The sequence below is a fragment of the Equus przewalskii genome, chromosome 2, assembly GCF_037783145.1.
Source record: "Equus przewalskii isolate Varuska chromosome 2, EquPr2, whole genome shotgun sequence".
In the NCBI taxonomy this organism is placed as follows: domain Eukaryota; kingdom Metazoa; phylum Chordata; class Mammalia; order Perissodactyla; family Equidae; genus Equus; species Equus przewalskii.
This window is the reverse complement of record NC_091832.1, coordinates 15,186,796-15,206,681: the sequence shown is the minus strand read 5'-3', so window position 1 is coordinate 15,206,681 and position 19,886 is coordinate 15,186,796. Positions and strand designations below refer to the sequence as shown.

At 43.5% G+C, this 19,886-nt stretch overlaps 1 protein-coding gene across 1 annotated transcript; it reads right to left on the bottom strand.

The window, feature by feature from the left end:
• Positions 1–11,477: 11,477 nt before the first annotated feature.
• On the bottom strand, positions 11,478–19,680 carry LOC103563233 (L-amino-acid oxidase-like). The gene is made up of 7 exons (XM_008538521.2): positions 19,572–19,680; positions 17,672–17,886; positions 17,120–17,232; positions 15,816–16,017; positions 15,256–15,324; positions 14,900–15,036; positions 11,478–14,376 (listed from the first exon to the last, which is right to left on the bottom strand). The coding sequence occupies exons 1-7, from the start codon at positions 19,600–19,602 to the stop codon at positions 13,551–13,553; spliced, it is 1,593 nt and encodes a 530-aa protein (XP_008536743.1). The 5' UTR covers positions 19,603–19,680; the 3' UTR covers positions 11,478–13,550.
• Between the last annotated feature and the right edge of the window lie 206 nt (positions 19,681–19,886).

The following is a 19,886-nucleotide window of genomic DNA, read 5'->3' as shown; positions in this document are numbered from 1 at the left end:
TTATATATTTTGAGGACATGTTTTAAATGCGTGCACAATAGAATTGTTATAAATTTTGGTAAATTGACATATTTATCATTATGAAATGTACCTCTTTACCTTTACTAGTGCTTTTTTTCCTTAAAGTATATTCTCTGTGTTATCATTAAAGACATCTCAGCTTTTTTTGATTAGGTTTGCATGGTAGTTCTTTCTCATTCTTTGATATTAATCTTACTGTATTCTTGTGTTTTAAAATATATCTTATAAACAATAAATCTAGTTGAGGTTTTTTAGTAGCAGATTTATTAAGATATAATTCACATACCATACAATTCATCCACTTAAATTGTAGAATTCAATGGTTTTTAGTATATTTACTGAGTTATGCAACCATTACCACATCAATTTTAGAGTATTTCATCACCCCTCAGAAAGAAACTCTGTATCCTTTAGCGATCATCCCACAATTACTTTACCTTCATACATTCCCCTATTCTGGACATTTCATATGTAGAGAATCATACAATATGAGGTCTGTTTGTGACTAGCTTCTTCCACTTAACATGATGTTTTCAAGGTTCATTCATGTAGCATATATCAGTATTTATTCTTTTTTATCATTGAATTAGATGCAGTTCTTTATGTATTCTGGATTTTAACCCTTTATCAGAGACGCAGAAGTTTTAAATTTTGATGTAGTCTAATTTATCTGTTTTTCCTTTTGTTGCCTGTGCTTTTGGTGTCATAGTCAAGAAATCATCACCAAATCCAATGTGTGAAGCTTTCCCCCTATGTTTTCTTCTAAAGATTTTGCAGTTTTAGGCCTCACGTTTATGTCTTTGATCCATTTTGAGTTAATTTTTGTATATGGTGTAAAGTAAAAGTCCAACTTCATTCTTTTGCATGTGGATATTCAGTTTTCCCAGCATCACTTATTGAAAAGACTGTCCTTTCCCCGTTGACTGGTTTTGACACTCTTGTTGAAAATCATTTGGCCACATATTTTATTCTCTTGGTTTATATGTCTGTCCTTATGCTCGTACCACGCTATTTTGATTACTGTAGCTTTGTAGTAAGTTTTGAAATCAAGAAGTGTAAGACCTTTGTTCTTCTTTTTTCAAAATTGTTTCAGCTATTCAGAGTCCTTTGAGATTTCACATTAATTTGGAGGGAATTTTTCTATTTCTGCAAAAAACGGTCATTGGGATTTTGATAGGTGTTGTATCAAATCTTGGATCCCTTTGGGTAGTATTGACATCTTAACAATATTATGCCTTCCAACTCCATGAACATGGGATGTCTTCCCGTTTATTGGTGTTTTCTTTAATTTCTCTCAACACTGTTTTGTAGTCTTCAGTGTACAAGTCTTTCATCTCCATAGTTGAGTTTATTCCTAAATATATATATTTTTGATGTTACTGAGAAAGTATTTTCTTAATTTCCTTTTTGGGTTGTTTGTTATTAGTGTATAGAAACACTGATTTTGTGTGTTTGATTTTGTATCTTGTAACTTTTCTGAATTCACTTACTCAAAAATATTTTTTGTGGAATCTTTAGGATTTTCAACATATAAGATCATGTTCTCTGTGAACAGAGATAATTTAACTTTTTGCTTTCCAATTTGGATGTCTTTATTTCTTTTTCTTTCCTAATCCCTCTGGCTAGCACCTCCAGTACTGTGTTGAATCGAGGAGTGAAGTGGGCATTCTTGTCTTGTTCCTGCTATTAGAGGAAAAGCTTTCAGTCATTTGTCAATGAGTATGATATTATCTGTGGGCTTTTCCTATGTATACATAGCTGCTTTTAAATGTCTTAATTTCCCTAAGAGTCTCACCCTTGCTTCTTCTCAGGGCTTTAGATATTCTGTTGTGTTCCTCTGCCTATAATCTCTTGCCTACAAGCACCCATGGGCCTGCAGTTCCCCTGCAGGTTTCATGTGTCACAACACCTGCCACTGCTTTCAGCAGCCTCCATCCTAATATCCAAACTATGTCACTGTTCCTGGCTGAGCCCCGAGTCAAACAAAACAGAAATCAGTCCCTTGGGAAGCCCCCAGTAATGCCAGAACTTTGCAAACAAGTTCCACTCTTTTCCTTTTGTCCTAAGGGAGGAGCAAGGCATTGGGTGACTTCCTCCTAATTGGGCCAACGAGGGGGTCAGCAAGGGTGTGCAAAAACACCACAAAATTGCCTACTGCTTTTAGCATTACTTTTTCATAATTAGACATTTGCTTGATTTCTGCAGATCCCTGACTGGTTTCTTGAGCTCCCACAACACTATTTCTAGTCAATCTGTTGCTGTTTACTTGATGTTTCCATGGAGGAAGGGGGACCTGGAGCTTCTGCCATCTTGCTGACATCTCCATCAGATAGCTCTAAAAGTTTCATTAAAAAAAACTTTCACATTTAGGTCTATGACCCAATTTGAGTTGGATTTTGTATGATTACTTGGTTTTGGGTTATAACTCCACCATGTTCTTACTATGTGGCTTGGAAAAATTACTTAACTTCTCTGTACTTCAGTTTCTTCATCAGTAAGATGAAAGGCAACATAGTGTCTACCTCATGAATTATTGTGAGGCTTATTCATATTTATGTAAAGGACTCAGAAAAGTGATTGAAAAATAGCACACTCCCAATAAATGCTATTTGCCATAAATATTTTTATATCCTCTTGATCTGGTGATCCCCTTGTGCCTTGGAAGCTCAGAGGGGATTGACCTAATTAAGTCTGAGAAAAGGCCCAATTCTACCACTCAGCCTGACTTGAAGATCCTGATGGCTAGGTGGGAGTACTGAGAAGGGCAGGCTTGAGTTTGAACAGTGGATTCTATTGTGCTGAATAAATGTAAGATTTTTTTCTGTTCTTTTTCCTTATTTGTACCAGTGCAGCAGCTTGAACACAAACTGTATTTTTATTGATCTAATCATTAGCTCAATTTATAGAAACCTCCAGAGTCTTCCTTGTTTATATGTTTCCTGAGGGCAAGGCTTATCGCTTTATTTAATATTTCCTAGAACCTAGGAGGGACTTTGCACTCAGTTCCCCCAAGAATTTTGATCAAAATGTGAATCAGTTTTTCCGGATTAAATTTTGGAAAACTAGAGGCCAAAGTGAGTTTGAAGAAGTGTTGATTCATTTCTGTCGGTCAGTTCTTCCTGTGTATGTGTGTGTTTAACTTAAACATTTTCTGGAATATTTTTGAAATACAGAAATGAGTATAACAAGAACATAACAATCATCCTTATATTCATCAGCTAAATTGAACAAATTTTAAATTTTTGCTATATTTGTCTCAACCCATTCTTCCCCAGAAGTAAACACTATTCTGAAGTTAGTGTGTATTCTTTTGCCCAAGTTTGTATTCTTTTATCAAATGTATATGTATCAAAAATAATATGTAGTATTTTGTTCTTAAATTCAATATATGATAATGTATGTTTCATTTTTTCTATTTGCTTTTTCACTTATCTTTATTTTCAAAGATTTTGATACATGGATCATTGCAGCTCTTTCCTTTTCAACTGCTGCATAGAATTCCATTCCCTGGATGTACTACAATTTATTCACTCCCTTACTGATGGGCATACACTGTATAGATAGTATATAATTTTCAGCTACCTTACTCCCTTAGTTTCCAAGGCATTTATTACTAGTTCATCTTCAAACGCCCACCCACAATTGTTTAAATTTCTTCTCAAATTCAAATGCATTAGACTTTCTTAAAATTCTGTCTTGTTGGAGACATCTCTCCTGGAGCTTTCTGACCTGGTTTCATCTGATTGTTAGCTCCATCATCATCCTGAAATCTCACTTTTATATCATATTGAGGGTTCTCTCTGCCTCTCTCCTCTGGCAGATTATCTGTTCCTGTGCCTCTCACCTCTGTGCCCACCCAGCCATGCTCCATGTTCATGCAAGAAGCTGTAATGGAGGGATTAATGTGTATTTTTTTTTTAAATTGAAGTAACACTGGTTTATTACATTATCTAAATTTCAGGTGTACATACTTATATTTCAATTTCTGTGTATTCTGCATCATGTTCGCCACCCAAAGACTAATTACCATCCATAATGATACTCATATGCCCCGTCACCCCTTTCACCCTCCTCCGTCCTCCTTCTCCTCTGGTAGTGGAGGGATTAGAAGCATAAGCATCGGAAGAAGACAGACCTAGGTTGAATTTTGGTCTATCACAATTACGATAAAATTTATTACCTTCACTGTGCTTCAATTTCCTCACTTATATGACAGACATAAAACACCTAACAGGATTACTGTGAGGATTAAACGAAATGCTTTTTCACTTATGAGATATATGTGTTGCAAATAATTTCTCCCAGCCTGTGCCACACTTTTCAATGTGTTTGTAGTAACTTGTGATGCATGGATATTTGTAGTCAGATTTAACATCCTACATGATTTGTATTTTATATTCTGTATAGGTTATCTTTCCCCACCCCAAGCTCTTGAAGATAGTTACTATAATTTCTTTTAAAAATTTTAAAGTTTTTCTTTCGCATTGATCTACCTGATTTGGTTTATGTTTGTGGGTGATATGTAGGGATCCATTTTTTTTTCATGTGGGTAACGAATTGTCCCAAAGGTCAAATATTGAATAGACTATCTTTTCCCACTTGGACTTGCAATGCCTACTATTGTCAAATTAATATTCTACATGTGTACATCTATTTCTGGGCTCTGTGTTTTGTTTCATTATTCATTCATACCACACAGTCGTTTTTTTTCTTAAAGATTGGCACCTGAGCTAACAACTGTTGCCCGTCTTCTTTTTCTACTTCTTCTCTTCTTCTTCTCCCCAAAGCCCCCCAGTACATAGCTGTATATTCCAGCTGTGAGTGGCTCTGGTTGTGCCATGCGGGATGCCACCTCAGCATGGCCTGGTGAGTGGTGCCATGTCCGCGCCCAGGATCTGAACTGGGGAAACCTGGGCTGCCAAAGTGGCGCACACGAAAACCACTCAGCCATTGGACCAGACCCCATACAGTCTTAATCACCTTAAATTTTTGATAAATTTTAATATCCTTAAAGATTGCTTTAGTTCTTTTTAGTCTTTTTGCTCTTTCACAAAATTGCTGAACTCTTGTATAAATTTACATCATAATTTGTGTTTTCTCTTAGGGTTTGTAGGTAATATATAATATCAGTGTAGACAGTGAGATTATCTGTGAATGCTAGCAGTCTTTTTTCCTCTTACCAATTCCTACACCTTATATTTATTTTTCTTATCTTATTACACTAGCTAGGACAAACAGAACAGTGTGAAGAGAAGTGGGAATTGTGGGCATCTTTGTCTTATCCCTGATTTTAGGGAGATTATATTTAATATTTCACTATGAAGTTGGATGTTTGCTATGTTTTTAGGAGATGCTCTTTATTAGATTAAGGAAGTTTCCTCTAATTCTTATTTGCTAAGAGATCTTTGTTAAATACATGGGATGTGGTTTGTTAATATGTCATGGCTCTTTACATCTGTGTTCATAAGTGACGTTGGTCCATAGCTTCTCTTTCTTCAACTTTTTCTTTCTGGCTTTCATATCAAATTAGACTAGCCATCTAAAATGAATTTGAGAGCATTCTCTTTTTGCCTCTTATTTGGAACACTATATATAAAATTAGGACCATATGCCACTTGAACATTTGGCAGAACTTAGCTTTAAAACTTCCAGGGCCTTTTTTTTTAAGGGAGACGTAAATCACTATAAACTATTAGTTCTATGTACTTAAAGGTTTAAAAAATTCTTTTAATTCAGTTTTGACAAGATATATTCTTATAAGAAATTTCCCATTTCATCTAAATTATATTTTTATGTGAAGTTATCCATTTCCATTTAACCAAAATTATCCATTTTCAAATTTATGAGTAGGAAGTTTCTTATGATTTTTAAAAAATTTCTATTGTATCTGTAGTTATTACCCTTTTTAAAGTCCCATTATTGTTTAATTTTCCTCTCTATTGTGGTATAGTTTACATAGCACTGGAATTATCTTTTTCTTAAAGGTTTGGTAGAATTCTGTGAAAACATCAGGGTTTGGTGCTTTTTGAGGGAGAGTTGGCCCTTTGACAACTTTATTTATTTTCATTATTATGATTGGTTTAAAAAATTATTTATTTTTTATTGTGGTAGCATTGACTTATAACAGGGGTGATTGGTCTTTTTAAACTTTTCTGTCTCTTCTAAGATCAGTTTTGTTAATTTTTATTTTCTGAGGAAATAATCTATTACATCCAGGAATTGAATTTACTTGCATATAGCTGTGAAAAGCAATCTAGGTATGATTCTTTTAGTTACTCTGTACTGCTTCTTTTCCCATTCTCATGTTTTTGTTATGCATTTGTACTTTCTCCTATTTTTTTCCTTGAATAGGTTAGCTAATAACTTCTATTTATATTTGTTACTTTAAAAAAGCTATTGCATTTAATGTTTTACTTTCTAATTAATACATTTCTAATATCTTTATTGAATCCTTACTTCTTCTTCTCTTAAGTTTATTCTATTGTTCTTTTTCTAATATTTTGAGTTGGGTGCCAGCTTATGGTCACAAAATGGTTGCTGGGGCTCTAGCCATCTTATCCAAGTTGTAGGCAAGAAGAAAGGAAAGAGCAACGGAGAAAAGGGAAGCCCCTCTCAGATGAGTCAGCTCCTTTTAAGGAGCTTTTCTAGATGCTTTATCCAATAACTTGGTTTATTTTTCATTGGCCATGCTTATCTCCAAAAGAGGCTGGGAAATGTGGGTTTTCAGCTGGGCACATTGCCATTTAAACACAACAGGAATCTGTTACTCATGAAGGGGATAATAGTATGAGTAAGGAATCTGTTTCAGATTTTTACCCTTTGAAGTTCAGTAACTTTACCCAGCCTTTAACTTGGTGTGGACTGTACTGTTATTTCTTTTACTGGGGCACAGTATTTTACCTCCAGTCACCATCCTCCTGACTTATAGGTTATTCTTGTCCAGGATTTTGCTTCTATCTTAAATTTTTTCACACTAAAAATTGGTCGTAGTTATCATTGTTTTACACATTTGGTGTTTGTTTAGGTTTTATCACATGCTTACAGTATTGTTTGCTCACCATTCAGACTTTCCCTCTGGAATAATTTTTATTGTTCCTGAGGTGCACCCTTACAAGATCCTTTAATGAGGTTCTGTGCATGGTAAAATCTGTCTATTTTTGTTACCCCAAAGTGTCTTTATTTCATCCTCATTGGATGAAAGATAATTTTGCTGGGTCTAGAACTCTAGGCTGACTATTATTTTCTCGAAGCACCTTGCAAGTATTATTCCGATGTATTCTGGTCTGTATTGTTGCTATTGAGAAGCCAGTTATCAATTTCATTGGCAGTCCTTTGTAGGTAATCTCTCTTTTCTGGCTGCTTTTAACATCTTTTGTTTGTCTTTTGTGTTCTGCAGTTTGACCATGACATGTCCAGGTGTGCATTTCTTCTTACTTATAGAGCTTGGGAATTTCTTGGACTTTTAATCTGTGGTTTTATATGTTTCACCAATTCTGGAAAAATCTCAGTTATCATTTCTTCAATATTGCCTTTCTCCTATTCTATCTATTCTTTCTTGCTATATCAAATTAGATTTAGATTTAGATTCATACTGGATGTTCTTTCTCTATCCTACCTGGCTGTTAAGTTCTTTTTCATATTTCTCATCTCTTTGTTTCTAAGTAATTTATCTCTAAGCAGAGAAATTTCTTCAGCTCTTTCTTCCAGTTTACTAATTATCTTTTCAATTAGGTCTAACCTTCTATTAAATCTATCCCTGTGTTTCTAATTTTGTTTATGTTTTTCATGTCTAAAAGTTCCCTTTAATTACTTTTCAAATCAGACTGGCAAATTTTTTATAATCTCTTTTCCTTGATTGTGTTTTAATTCCTCTGGGCTTTTTATTTTCCCTATTTGAAAAATGGGAGCTGGGCTCCATGTTCCTTAAGGACACTTTCAGTCCATAAACACTCCCTGCCTTCCTCTTTGCAGAGTGTGGCACACTAGTGGTGATGAGCTGTTAGGTCAGAGCTCTCCTGTTGAATTGTCCTCCTCTTCTGAGTAGCTCAGGAACTCAGCATTTGTCTAGAAGTCCTAGTCTGGTGCCACCACACATTGAGGAGCCAGCATTTCCATTGCACCAAATGAGCTTGGGAAGCTTCAGTTCCAGCTAAATGCCAGGTGCACAATAGCCTGGGGGCAGTGACCAGCTCTCACTCCTCTACCCTTATGCCCATGGGGCCCCAAGATGGGACCATTTCCAGAGAAAGCAATTTCCCAGTTTCCCAAGGAGTACAGCTGAAAGTACTTCCTGAAGTTCAATTCTCCTTGCAACATCATCAGAGAGTTTCTTTCTTTCTTTTCTAGCCTTGGAGAGACAGGCAGGAGCCAGACCTCTTGTATTCAATAGAAGCCCTTCAGACAACCAGAGGCTCAAAGAAGCAGAATTCTGATTCTTTGGGGTTAAGTGGTTTTAAAGATAATACTAAGCCTGGCTCTGGTTTGATTTGGCTTACTTTTTATTTTAGGGATTCTGGGGGATCTTTCGATTTAATTTAAATGTTAGACTAAAAATTTAAATCTGTGTAGACATGTAGGGAACCAGATAGAGAATCCTGTTTATGCAATTTAGAGCAAAATAACTTTATTAGTTCTCAGTTCTTTCATTTGTAAAATGGAGATGTTAATCGTGTCTATTTCATAGAGATTTTTGTGGGGATTGAGTTAGAAAATAGATGTGTGGTTCCAGGTCAATACCTGCAAAGTAAGACTCAATAATGATGGCTATTATTATTACTATCCAGTCTGGGCTCTTCCACTTGCATGCTGAGTCAACCTCATTCTCAGAGCCTTGATTCCTCATCTGTCAAGCAGGAAGACTAACATTCAATGATGAATATAGAATGGCTTGGAAAGGAGGGTGAAGAGGGGCCGAATTGTTGCTCCTGGCAGGGTCCACTTCCATTTCCTTCTCCACCCCACCTGCCTCCCCATTTTTCCTGGGGCCTGTTAGTGGGTTCTTGGCATCCAGAGTGGCCCAGCTCCACGTTCTAGCCCTGCTTCTTAATCTGGAGCTCTGGTGCCTGGTCCTTGATGTACTCACTGGATTCTAAGAAGATCCCTGGGGGCAGGAAGTGAAGATTTCATGCCCAGTGTCTCCAAGTGAGGGTTTGTTCAAAACTCTCCATGCTCCTAGAGTAACTTCAACCTGGAATTCCCAGAGTTAGACCTCTAAATGGATTGTGCGGATGGTGCATTTTGGAGAGGAGTGGGGCATGCTTTTACCTCTTGGTAGTTATTGGAGTTGTTCTCAACTGCTGTTTTCGTTAAGGGATATGTTACCTATGACTTACATGCACTCGCTTTTCTATGCGCATTCACAGATTTTGATGTAGTAAGATGAAAAAGGCTGCTCACTGAAATGTGTAGTGGAGATCTGTAGAGAGGCTGTTGGTTTTATGAACTGTAACCCCACTCTTTTCTTTTCCTTCTCAAGAAAGCAGGTAGGAAAGGAAATAGAGAGTGCAACATAGGGATAACATGTCACTCAGATAGGTGGTCAGTTCTGGCCCATGCTCATCTTGGCCTTCACACAGCTGCTGCCACCTCACCTGCCTCAGTCTGTGCTTGGTCTGAATTTTGCCCCATCTTTCTCAGGCCAGTCATTCATCTCTCTAACTAGTCTAGCAGCATTGTTCTGTGGAAAGAGCTAGACTTCTGAGTCAGGCATCCCTGGCTGTGAATTTTCCCCCATCCCCTGGCAGTCAAAACTTCTGCAAGTCACTTGACCCCACTGAGCCTCAGTGTCCTAATCTTTAAACTGGGAATAATTCCTCTCTCACAGCATTGGAGGGCAAAGACCTACTGCCTTCTTTCCGTACGGATAATCTCTAGGTGCCTTTTATACGTGATCTCTAATCTCTTCAGCCACGATATGGTGGGTGTCATCCTTATTGTCCAGCTGAGGAACTGAGGCTTTGAACGATTCAAAGGCTAATGCAGCAGAGGTGGTCTTTGCCCTGTCCATCCCTTCAGGCCTTGCGTTGACTTCAGGTTCATGGCTGCCAGCATCAATACCTGCTTCCTCTGCCTGGGGAATCGACTACTGGAAGGTTTGATGGATGGCTGACCCTCACTTCCCACTTCAAAAGCCAAAGAGTGTTGTTGGTTACTTGCTTTCTCTGACCCTGCAAGCCAGGAGTGGGCACTGACTCAGAATCAGACAATTGGATACTCCCATCTTGGATGTGAGTCTGGGGAAAATGACACAAAGAAGCAGTAGAGAGTTGAGAATTAGTTTTGGCAGCAGTGGGAGCATCTCCTGGGTCGTTCAGGTCCCAGAAACCACACCCAGTGCTCAGAGGCCACAGTGCCATCTATCAGGCTGCTCGTATGACAGGAGCTCGGCTGTGGTTCAGTCCACCCGGTCTCCTTTGGCATCTGCCCTCTTCCCTTCCTACCAATTTTGTGAGCTTCTTGATATTCTTCTTCAAGTTCCTCTTCAACTTAAGTCACTCAGGCTTGGTTTCTATTGTTCATAATCGAGAACCTCATGTGGCAGCTTTGTGTCCCCAGTGATAGTCCTCTGGTATCACTGAACCTTTTCCTCTTCTGCCTAATACTCCCATCCAGATGCCAGGAGTCATTTGCCTTCAAACCAGTTTTGTATCCAGTGGACAGAGGCTGGCAAAGAGCTGCTATTTCGGATGGACTTGCTGCCCCATTCTTGCCTGTGCTTCTCCTTGACTGGCTTCTTCAGGATTCTGCTCTTAGCCAGGGGGGTTCATGGTCAGCTCTTCCCCATGGCCTTTGCTCTCCCCAGGTCCTGCCTTCTGCTCCTCTCTCTGCTTGGAACCATTGTGTCAGGATTCCTCCCCTCTGAGAGTCTCAAGTAAGGTGTGGCCTTTGCCAAGACACTAAGGGGTTACCAAATACAAACAGTCCAGAGATGGTTCAGAAAGCAACTCCTCCCTTGATGGAGCCAGGTTCTAGGGGGTAGTTTGCTCTGCTTCTGGTTCGCCACATATGTTGTGACTCTGTTGGTGGGGAACCATCTTGCACTGGAAGCCCCAGGGGAGCTGGTTTAACCCAGCCCTGGAATGGCTCAGCGGTATTCCTTAGTCCAACTCTGGAGTCTGGAGGAGTTGCAATTAGCAGTGTACATCTGTTGTTTTCATCTGCCCAGAACATTCTTCTTAAGAGATTGTCCCATTCTCCCTGTCCACTAGCAGCTGGGGCCACTGGTCACAAGACCTAGTTTCTAGCCTGAGGGGTGGGTCCCTGATCAAGCACATGGATGGGCAGGATGAAAATATAAATGAATGCACTGGGAGGGGGAAGCCCTTTTTCTCCCCCTTGCATGGCAGCCTAGGAAGATATAATCTTGGAGTTGCTTCTGACTGCATTCTTTGCCAGAAGAAAGAAGAAAGCTGTATTAGTTTCCTAGGGCTGCCATAACAAATTACTACAAAATTAGATGAGTTAAAACAGCAACAATTTATTTTCTCACAGTACTGGGGGCTAGAAGTTCAAAATCAAGGTGTCAGTCAGCAAGGTTGGTTCCCTCTGGGGGCTCTGAGGGAGAGTCCGTTCCGTGCCTCCTCCTAGCTTTTGGAGGTTTCTGGCAATCTTTGGCATTCCTTGGCTTACGAAGCATCACTCCAATCTGTCTCCATCTTCACATGGCTGTGTTCCCTCTGTGTATGCCTGTGTTCAAATTTCTCTCTTCTTATCAGGGCACTAGCTATTGGATTAGGGTCCACCCTAAGCCGGTATGACCTCATCTTAACTTGATTACATCTTCTAAGACCTTATTTCCAAATAAGGTCACATTAATAGCTTTTGGGTGGATAAGAATTTGGGGGGACGTTATTTAACTCAATACAGAAGCTAAGTTAGGAAAGCAGAGTCAAGAGGTGGAAGGAGAGAGAACCTTAACGATGGCTTATCAATTTCTGAATCCAATCTGTCTAGGTGAAGTGAGCTTCACCCTGGACTTTCCAGATATGTGAGTCAAAACATTTCCTTTTCCTTTAAGCTAGTTTGAGTTTGATTTCTAGCACTTGGAACTGAAAAAATCCTTACTATTGCAGGAGTGAATGGAAAACCAGGAGTTAGACCAAAATGCAGTAAGAAAATGTGAGTTTCCTTTCTCTATTTCCCTCCTTCTATACAATATGCCAGTCTCAAAACACAACACTCCCTTCCAGTCTCAGGACACAGCACACCGAGCCAGTCTCAGGACACAACACTCCATGCCAATACTTCATCGTGCTATTCTTCAGAGCCCTCCAAGGTCTCCCTCATAGGAATGTTCTCCAGGAAAAGGATTCACCACTTTATTTACTCCTTTCTTTTGCCTAGTTGGACCCCAAACCCCAAAAGTTTGGGATAAAAAATGAGCCAGATTTGGGAACTGATCTTTGGAGATATGTAGACACAGGTGGGAATGAAGATTTGATTCAATCAAATAATGCTGCTCATTCTTTGGAACTGGTACTCAGCATAGTGCCTGGCACATGGTAGATGCATAATAAATGTTTGTTGACAGGCTGAGGGAAATAACATATACTTAGTGGCTATCCGGAGGGAAAGTACAAAAAGGCATACAAGATATGATCCCAGCCCTTGGGGGCTCTCAGTACAGTTGGGTAGATAATATGCCATCATGAAGGAAGTACATGGCAACACAAGATCCACAGTCCAAATGTTTGAGACTCTAGGAAGGAAGGGTGGGGCTTCAAGGGAGCAAGATCCCTAGGGTTTGGGTGTAGACTTTAAGGGAGGATTTGGGGAGGGGGAATTAATTAAGCTAGGCCTAGAAGGACAGAGCAGGTTTCAGAGAGGAGCAGAGTAGGGGGGAGTATGTAGAATGAGCTTGGTGTCCTCCCAGGGGAATGTGTGGGCTGGACAGGCAGAGGCAGGGCAGCTGGGGTGGTTTCTGGTTGGTGATGGGGAGTTGAGGGTGAAGAGGAAAAGTCTATGGGTCAGGAAGCAACTCCAGGAAGCCAAGATCCTGCTCTTGTAGGCTCAACAAGAGCAGAAAAGAACTCTTATCTCTCCCATCCACCTAGACTCTGTGTTGGGCCAAGATGTGAGGCCCCTGGCTCAGGCATGCAGTGACGGGGTTTGTGTGGCCAGTCTGGTTTAATGTTGTGTGGTTGGGGGTTTGTCTGTTCGTTTAGGAGAATCTAGTTGCAGGTGACAGGAATTAGGATGTTGTTGAAACCTTTCTCTTTTGCATGTTACAATTATGCAGCAGGAGATAATTTCCTGCAAGTTAAGGGGTGATTCCAGCATTGTCTATTCTTGATTTTTTTCTTATCCCTCCATATACCTTGACTCTGCTGATCCTTCCTCAAGGGTTGGCAGGGGAGAAAGCAGAAAAGGGGGTAATGTTTCTTGTGGACTTCACAGCTGGGTTCTTTGGCATTTTTGGGTTCCTACTTGTAGGCACGGAGACTAATGGTGACCTCTCTCCTGGGTCCTGCCTCTATCGCCCCCCTTCCAGTCTGCTTCCAGTCAGATTCCCCCAGGGATTTCTCTCAGGGTTAGGAAGGACTCTGGTTGTTGGTGAAGGTCTTGTGTCTCCCCATGGCCTCCTGGTCCACGGCAGCCTGGATGTTCCTGGCTGCCTGGAGGCCGGACTTGATGGCAGTGTCTATCCAGGCATGGGGCAGGCAAGTGTGCTCGCCAGCAAAGTAGATGCGACCCTCTGGCTGGAAGAGCTGCTGCGAATAGTCGGCAAATTGGTAGGGCGTGAACTCAGTGAAGGCACCCATGGTGAGGGGATCCAGAGACCAGCGCTTGAGCACAGAGGAGGGGCACATGCGCCGCAGCTCCCCCTTGGGTATCTGGTGCACAGCAGCCAGGTCCTCTAGGACGATATCTACCACCTGGTCGTGTTTCATGGATATGAAGAAGAGGGAATCATCGTCCACAGTGTAGGAGGCCAGCAGGACGCCCTTGCCGCTGGGGAGGCTGTGGCTCGGGTAGTAGATGTAGCGCGAAGGCCGGTCAGTGATGGAGACCCCACCTCGGATGCCATCCCGCTCCCAAAAGGGCTCATTGCAGGCCAGAATCACCTTGGTAGCGCTGGTGTAATGCACCGAGCGGAGCGCATCCACCTTGTCTGGGGAGAGTGCTGGCTTAAAGGTGATGAGGCGCGTGGCCTTGGCTGAGGCGGAGATAATGACAAAGTCCGCGGTGAGGGTGTGCAGCTCGGAGTTGGGCTCGTCCACCCGGTAGGAAATCCGGACCTTGGGCCCATCCCTCACTACCGTCTCCACCTTGGAGCCCAGACGGATGGTGCCAGGCTTCAAGCTGGCACTGAGGGCCTTGGGGAGCTGGTCAAAGCCACCTGTGATCTCAGAAAAGCTGCAGGAATGAAGAGAGGGCAGAGGGTGAATGTGGGAGGCAGTAAGCCAGCTCGCCAGCTGTCAGCAGCATCCCTGGTCTGACAGCAGGAAACTAATCTCTGTGAGGGAGGGATTATTATTTAATTGGGTAGTTTGGAAAACTAACACCCAGAGACAAGGGACTTTCCCATTATGATATTTGCAGTCCAGCTCCATAACCCGGGGATCCAGCCACCGTACTGTTCCGCGTCCCAGAAGGAGTCCTACAGACTGGGGTTAGGATTCTGGCTCCAGCCCTTCCCAAGGTGTGTGAACTTGAGTCAGTTACATAGCTTCTCTGAGCCTCAGTGTCCTCATGGTAAAATGGCTCTGAATAATAGTACCTACCTTCCAGGTGATCGTAGGATTAAATGTGACAATTTTTGGAAAGTGCTTAGCACAATGCTTGGCATACAGTAACTACTCAATAATCATAGTTCTCTTTCTCTGCTCTAGTGTTGGAGGAAGGGGCAGAAACGAGTCCTGGTCCAGATCAGCCTTACTCGTTGCTTTTGAGGAAGATGGTGTCAGTCCGCAGGGACTCCAGGAGGGATTTATAGTATCCAGCATCCTCATTCATCACATCCCCAATCATATTTACTGCTCCTCGGCTCAGCATCCCTTCCTTCAGCAGGTAAGCCTGTGGGGAAGTGGAAGTGCCAAATGGAGGGTCCAGTATGTAGGAAGGGGCACCCGCAGGGGCCTGGGACAGGCAAGGGCTGGGACTGGACTCTGGGGAGGTGAAGGTTTTGGCAGTGGGAAGAGAGGGTCCTGGTAGGCAGAGGACAGCCCCAGGGGGCCAGACTGAGCACAGACTCCCCCACGCACCGCTATCCTAGGATTTCTTTGCCTCACTCACCTTGGTGGAGTAAGAATCATAAAAGGACATCAGGTGGCTGCAGTTGAAATTTTTCAGACTTTTTTTGAGCTGCAGAACGGGAGGAAGGGGAAGTTGCTTTAGATTAAAGCCGTAGAGACCGAGGCAATCTCCTGGGTTCTCTGGATGTCCCTTTGAAGAGGGTGGGGGCAAGGAGATGGGAGATGGAAGGAACAGGGGAAGGGTGGTTCCAGGACCCTAAATGCTCCTCTTCCCCCAAACATCTCCCCTTCAGAAGACTAAAACTTAAGGTAAAGACATTGCAATCCAGGAAGATTGGTTCGTTACCAAGGATTGGCTTATCTGGTGATTCCCTTCGTTTCCACTGTCGCTGATCAAGCAATGGCCATCGGGAGAAAGGAGGGGGCTGGGCACTGGGGTTGGGGTGGCAACATTCTTATGGGGTATTAGAAGGAATGCAGCCCAATCACAAGAGTACCAGGTAGGAGTCAGGTGACCTGGGTCCATCCACTAACTTGCCAGGTCACCTTAGGCCAGACCCTGTCTTTTCCCAACCCTGGGAGGGGTGAGGCAGGAGGCACCTTGGCAATGGACTGGTAGAAAAGCTTTGCAGCACTCTTGCCCTTCTCAGTGGGGTTCACGGAATAGCCCAGGAGCTCTGGGTTGGCCTTGACCTCTCTGGTGCGATAGCGTTGTCCGTTGATGAGGTACCAGGTGTTGTCATCATATTGGATGAACTTGTTCAGCTTCAGGCCCAACTTCTTGACATAGGTGTGGACCAGCCTAGAGCAGATATAAGCATCACATGACACCCATCCCAATGGCACTTTGTTCCTTCTGGCCTCACAATAGAAGCCATTTCCAGGAAAACCAGTTTCTTCATATGTCCAGGGAGCATGCACTAACTGCTTCCTCATCTCTGACCTTGTTTGTTCTTGCTGCCACACTAACTCTTTTCCTTCTGTTTTTGCCCTGAGGGGGAGAAGTAGTAGGGGTTCACCCGTTACTAAATGAAGGCCCTTTAGGAGTTCCAGTGTATAGGGCTCAGATATAGGGACACAGGCCTTTTGTTTCAGACAGTATTTGAAATTCCATTTTCCATTTCTAAGTAAGTTTGAGGCCAAATCTAAAGACTCCTACTTTGGTTTGGTTCCATTGGTTTTGGCTTTTGTTTTTGGTGGTGTTTGGAGGGAAATCTTGGGTTCAGTTTAAACTTCAGGCAAAAAAGAAAAAGTCATATTTTTGGAGGTATGTGGAACAACAGGTGAGGTATTTTTTTTTGTCTTGGAAGCCTCAGAACCAGAGGCCAAGGTCTCTTCCAGGAATCAGTTACAGCTTAGGTGTTGAGTGTATGCTTTTGTGCCAGGCGCTTTCTTGATTTTGAAGAGGAGCTTTGTCACTTTCTCCTAGGAGAAACTTGGGCGAGTCACTTAATATCTCTGACCCCAGTTTCCTGATTTGTAAATAAGGAAAACAAGAGGATCAAATTAGAGGGTCGTGAGGATCAAATGAAATAATAAACGTATACGCGTTAGCACAGGGCCTGGCTCAACAAATGGCATCTATGATTATATTAATTATTATTATTTTATAGCTTAATGTGGTATAATTGACACATAAGAAGCTGCCGCTATTTAAAGTACACAATTTGTTGAGTTAACAGTGACTATTATCATTGTTAGTTTGCACTCCACCACTTTCTGTGTGACCCTGGGCTCTCAGCCTCGGTCTTCTCTGTCAAGTGGGAGGCCATGTTAGTGTTGCAGGATTAAATCCCATGAGACAGTGAATCTGAAAGGCTCTGACAAGATGGCAGCAGGGTTCCTCCTACATCCTCCGTTCTCCTCCTCTGTGCCCTTTGCTCCATCCCTTCCCCCGGGCTTACCTGTGGGACTTTGGGATTCGCATCGGCCCCAGTTCAAAGTACCAGCCCTCTTCCTCATTCCTGAATGTGAGCACTCGACCCCCGACATGATCGCTGGCCTCCAGGACGGTTACCTAAGGTCCGGAGAAGGTTCCCAAGGTCATGCTCTCTCCTTTCCCACCCCCACCCGGGCCACAGGCCCTAGTCTGGAATTCCCAGCAGTAGGTCCCTGAATGTGGAGGATAACCAAATGGGGAAGTGGGCAGTTTCCTCCAGGAGGGTTCTGAGTAATGTAAGTGAGACGGAACAGCTCCTCGTGGCAGGGCACAGAGCACTTCTTGGCCCTTTGTTTGCACAGCCCTTCTCTACTTCTGTTTCCAGGAGAACACAAGCTGCAGTTAAGGTCAAGTCTCGGGGGAAGCCATATTTTTGAGGAGCAATAATAAAGGCTAAGAGACCCAGTAGGTTATGAGCAGTTGTCTAAGAGCTGACTGTCACCCCACTATTTTTCTTTTCCCGCTCAGTGAAGAAAACTGCAGGCCAATAATTGAGGCCCCTCCAAGACCTGCTCACCTGGTGGCCAGCGTCCTGCAAGGCCTTGGCGGCTGCCAGGCCAGACATGCCAGCTCCCACTACCACCACACGCTTGGGCAGCCGGGAGATGTGGAGGCCCTCCTGGGCCGTGACAAGGATGGACTCATATTCAGGGTCCTGGAAGCACTTGACCAGGTCCTCATAGGAGGCAAGGCAGCTGGGAGTAGCCAACAGGAGCCCCAAGATGAGGATTCCTGGGGCAGAGAAAGGAATGAAGGCTGCATTTCTAGGGTCCAGACTCTGTACCCCACCCTACCCAGGGTGAGCTTAGCTGTGTGAATGAGCAGGGGTGGTAAGATCAGGCAGTGTCTGTCTAATGTATGGTTACAATCATATGTATTTGTGCTTGTGACTGTGTAGGGGTGATTGCGTTGTGTGGGATATCAATGTAGGCATGGACCATGCTGGTGTTAGTTGTGCACTGTGAACATCGACTGCAAGTTCATATGTGTGCATGTGTTTGGAAACTCATGAGTGTGTGCAGGTCCATATTTGACTGTAAACGTGCCTGCTTCTGATGGTGAGTGTGTGTGAGCCTGTTTGTGAGTATGTGAGAATGACTGCGATATAAGTTTCTGTGGTTGTGAGTTTGTGATTTTTGCCCTGTATGACTGTGCACTGTCTGCGATTGTCTGTGAGGGGGTGTGTTTGTGGGTACCTGAGTGATGTGTGGATGAATCTGTATGGGAAGGCGAGATGGGTTGTAGAATGGGATGTGTGTTGGCCTGGGTTTGGAAGAGTGAGGATGATGTGTGTGCACGTGCTTGAGTATGAGAGACAATATGGTTGTTTGTGTTCTTGTGTTTGATTCTGTGTGTGCGTTTGAACGTGAAGCTGGGTGGGAGAGCCTGAGGGTGCCCGTATTCTTTGGGAACACGTGCATTTGTGAGAGGATGTGTGTGTGAAGCACAGTTGTATTTGGGGGAGGGGCGTGGGGGGAATTGTGACTAGTTTCTCAGTGACACTGCTAGTGCCCTGTGAGACCTTGGCAGTCCTAAGGCTCTTCTCTGGCCTCACGTTATTTTGTCAGAGCCCTCTGCGTTTTGTAATGTGCAGCCAAGATTGGAAACCATAGTTAATATATAACATGCAGCAAGTCCTGAGTGACTTGTTTTTCTTCTCTACAGTTAACTGCCCTGATGTACAGAGAAATTCAGCTGCGAGTCTGAAACAAGAGGCTGTGTGGTTTCCTCAGGGTTGCCTGCTCTAAAGGGGAAGAGCCAGGGATGTGACACACTGAGCCCCCTTGCACCAGCCCTAGGTTTTTTTGGCAGGTGAGAACCCCCTTTGTCCAGTCTGGACAGGCAGGACCACTGAGGCTCACAGAAGGAAAGGGATCTTCAGGGGCCACCTGCTGCAGAGGGGCAGGAGACCCAGCTGGTTCCCAGCACATGCCCTCCCAATGCCAGGAGACCTTCTGCATGGGCGACTCCTCAGTAAATAGGAGAGGGGGCACCATGCCCCATGGGAGAGAGCCCTAAGCCTCACCTCCTCTCCCCCTCCCCTAGATCAACCTCAACCTCCCAAATCCCTTCTCCACCCTGGCAAATTTTCCCATCTCCCTGAGCTGCCACCATTCCTGTCTCATACCCCATGTCCTTCCTCCTGAATGGGCCCACCCCCCCAGATTCATCCTCCAGACATACATCCATTCTCTTGACTCGCTTTCAACACGTGGACTTATCTGTAGCCCCTATTCTGGTGCCTGTCCCATCTCAGTCCCCATCCTCCTTCCCTTGCATGGCCTTCTACCCAGAGTCCCCCTTAGACCCATCTCAACCCCCTTTGCCAATCTCCACCCCACACTCTCCCTTTTTCAGTGTCCAATACCTCCTTCCTCAGGTGCCTCTCTCAGACTTAGAGGAAGGACCCCACTTACCCTTCATCTTGGCTAGGGACTTGCAGCTCATGCTGAGCCCAGAGCGTCTCTCCCTCTCTTTATGAGGAACCAGCTCCACCCCAACAGTAGCTGGCCTCGCCCCAGCAACCTGCCCCAGGGCCCTATTGTCTAAACCAAGCAGAGAAGCCCTGCCCTCAAGACCTGGGCTGTCAAGAGAGATGACTCAGTCCCATCCCCAGCCTCACCTTCTGCATCCCCACCTTCCTCCTGGCTTTCCCTAAGGAAAGCCCCTTCTCCCAGCTCAGACCCCAGAACCTAGGTGCCAATGGGGAGGAGGGACTGTGGGAGCCAGAT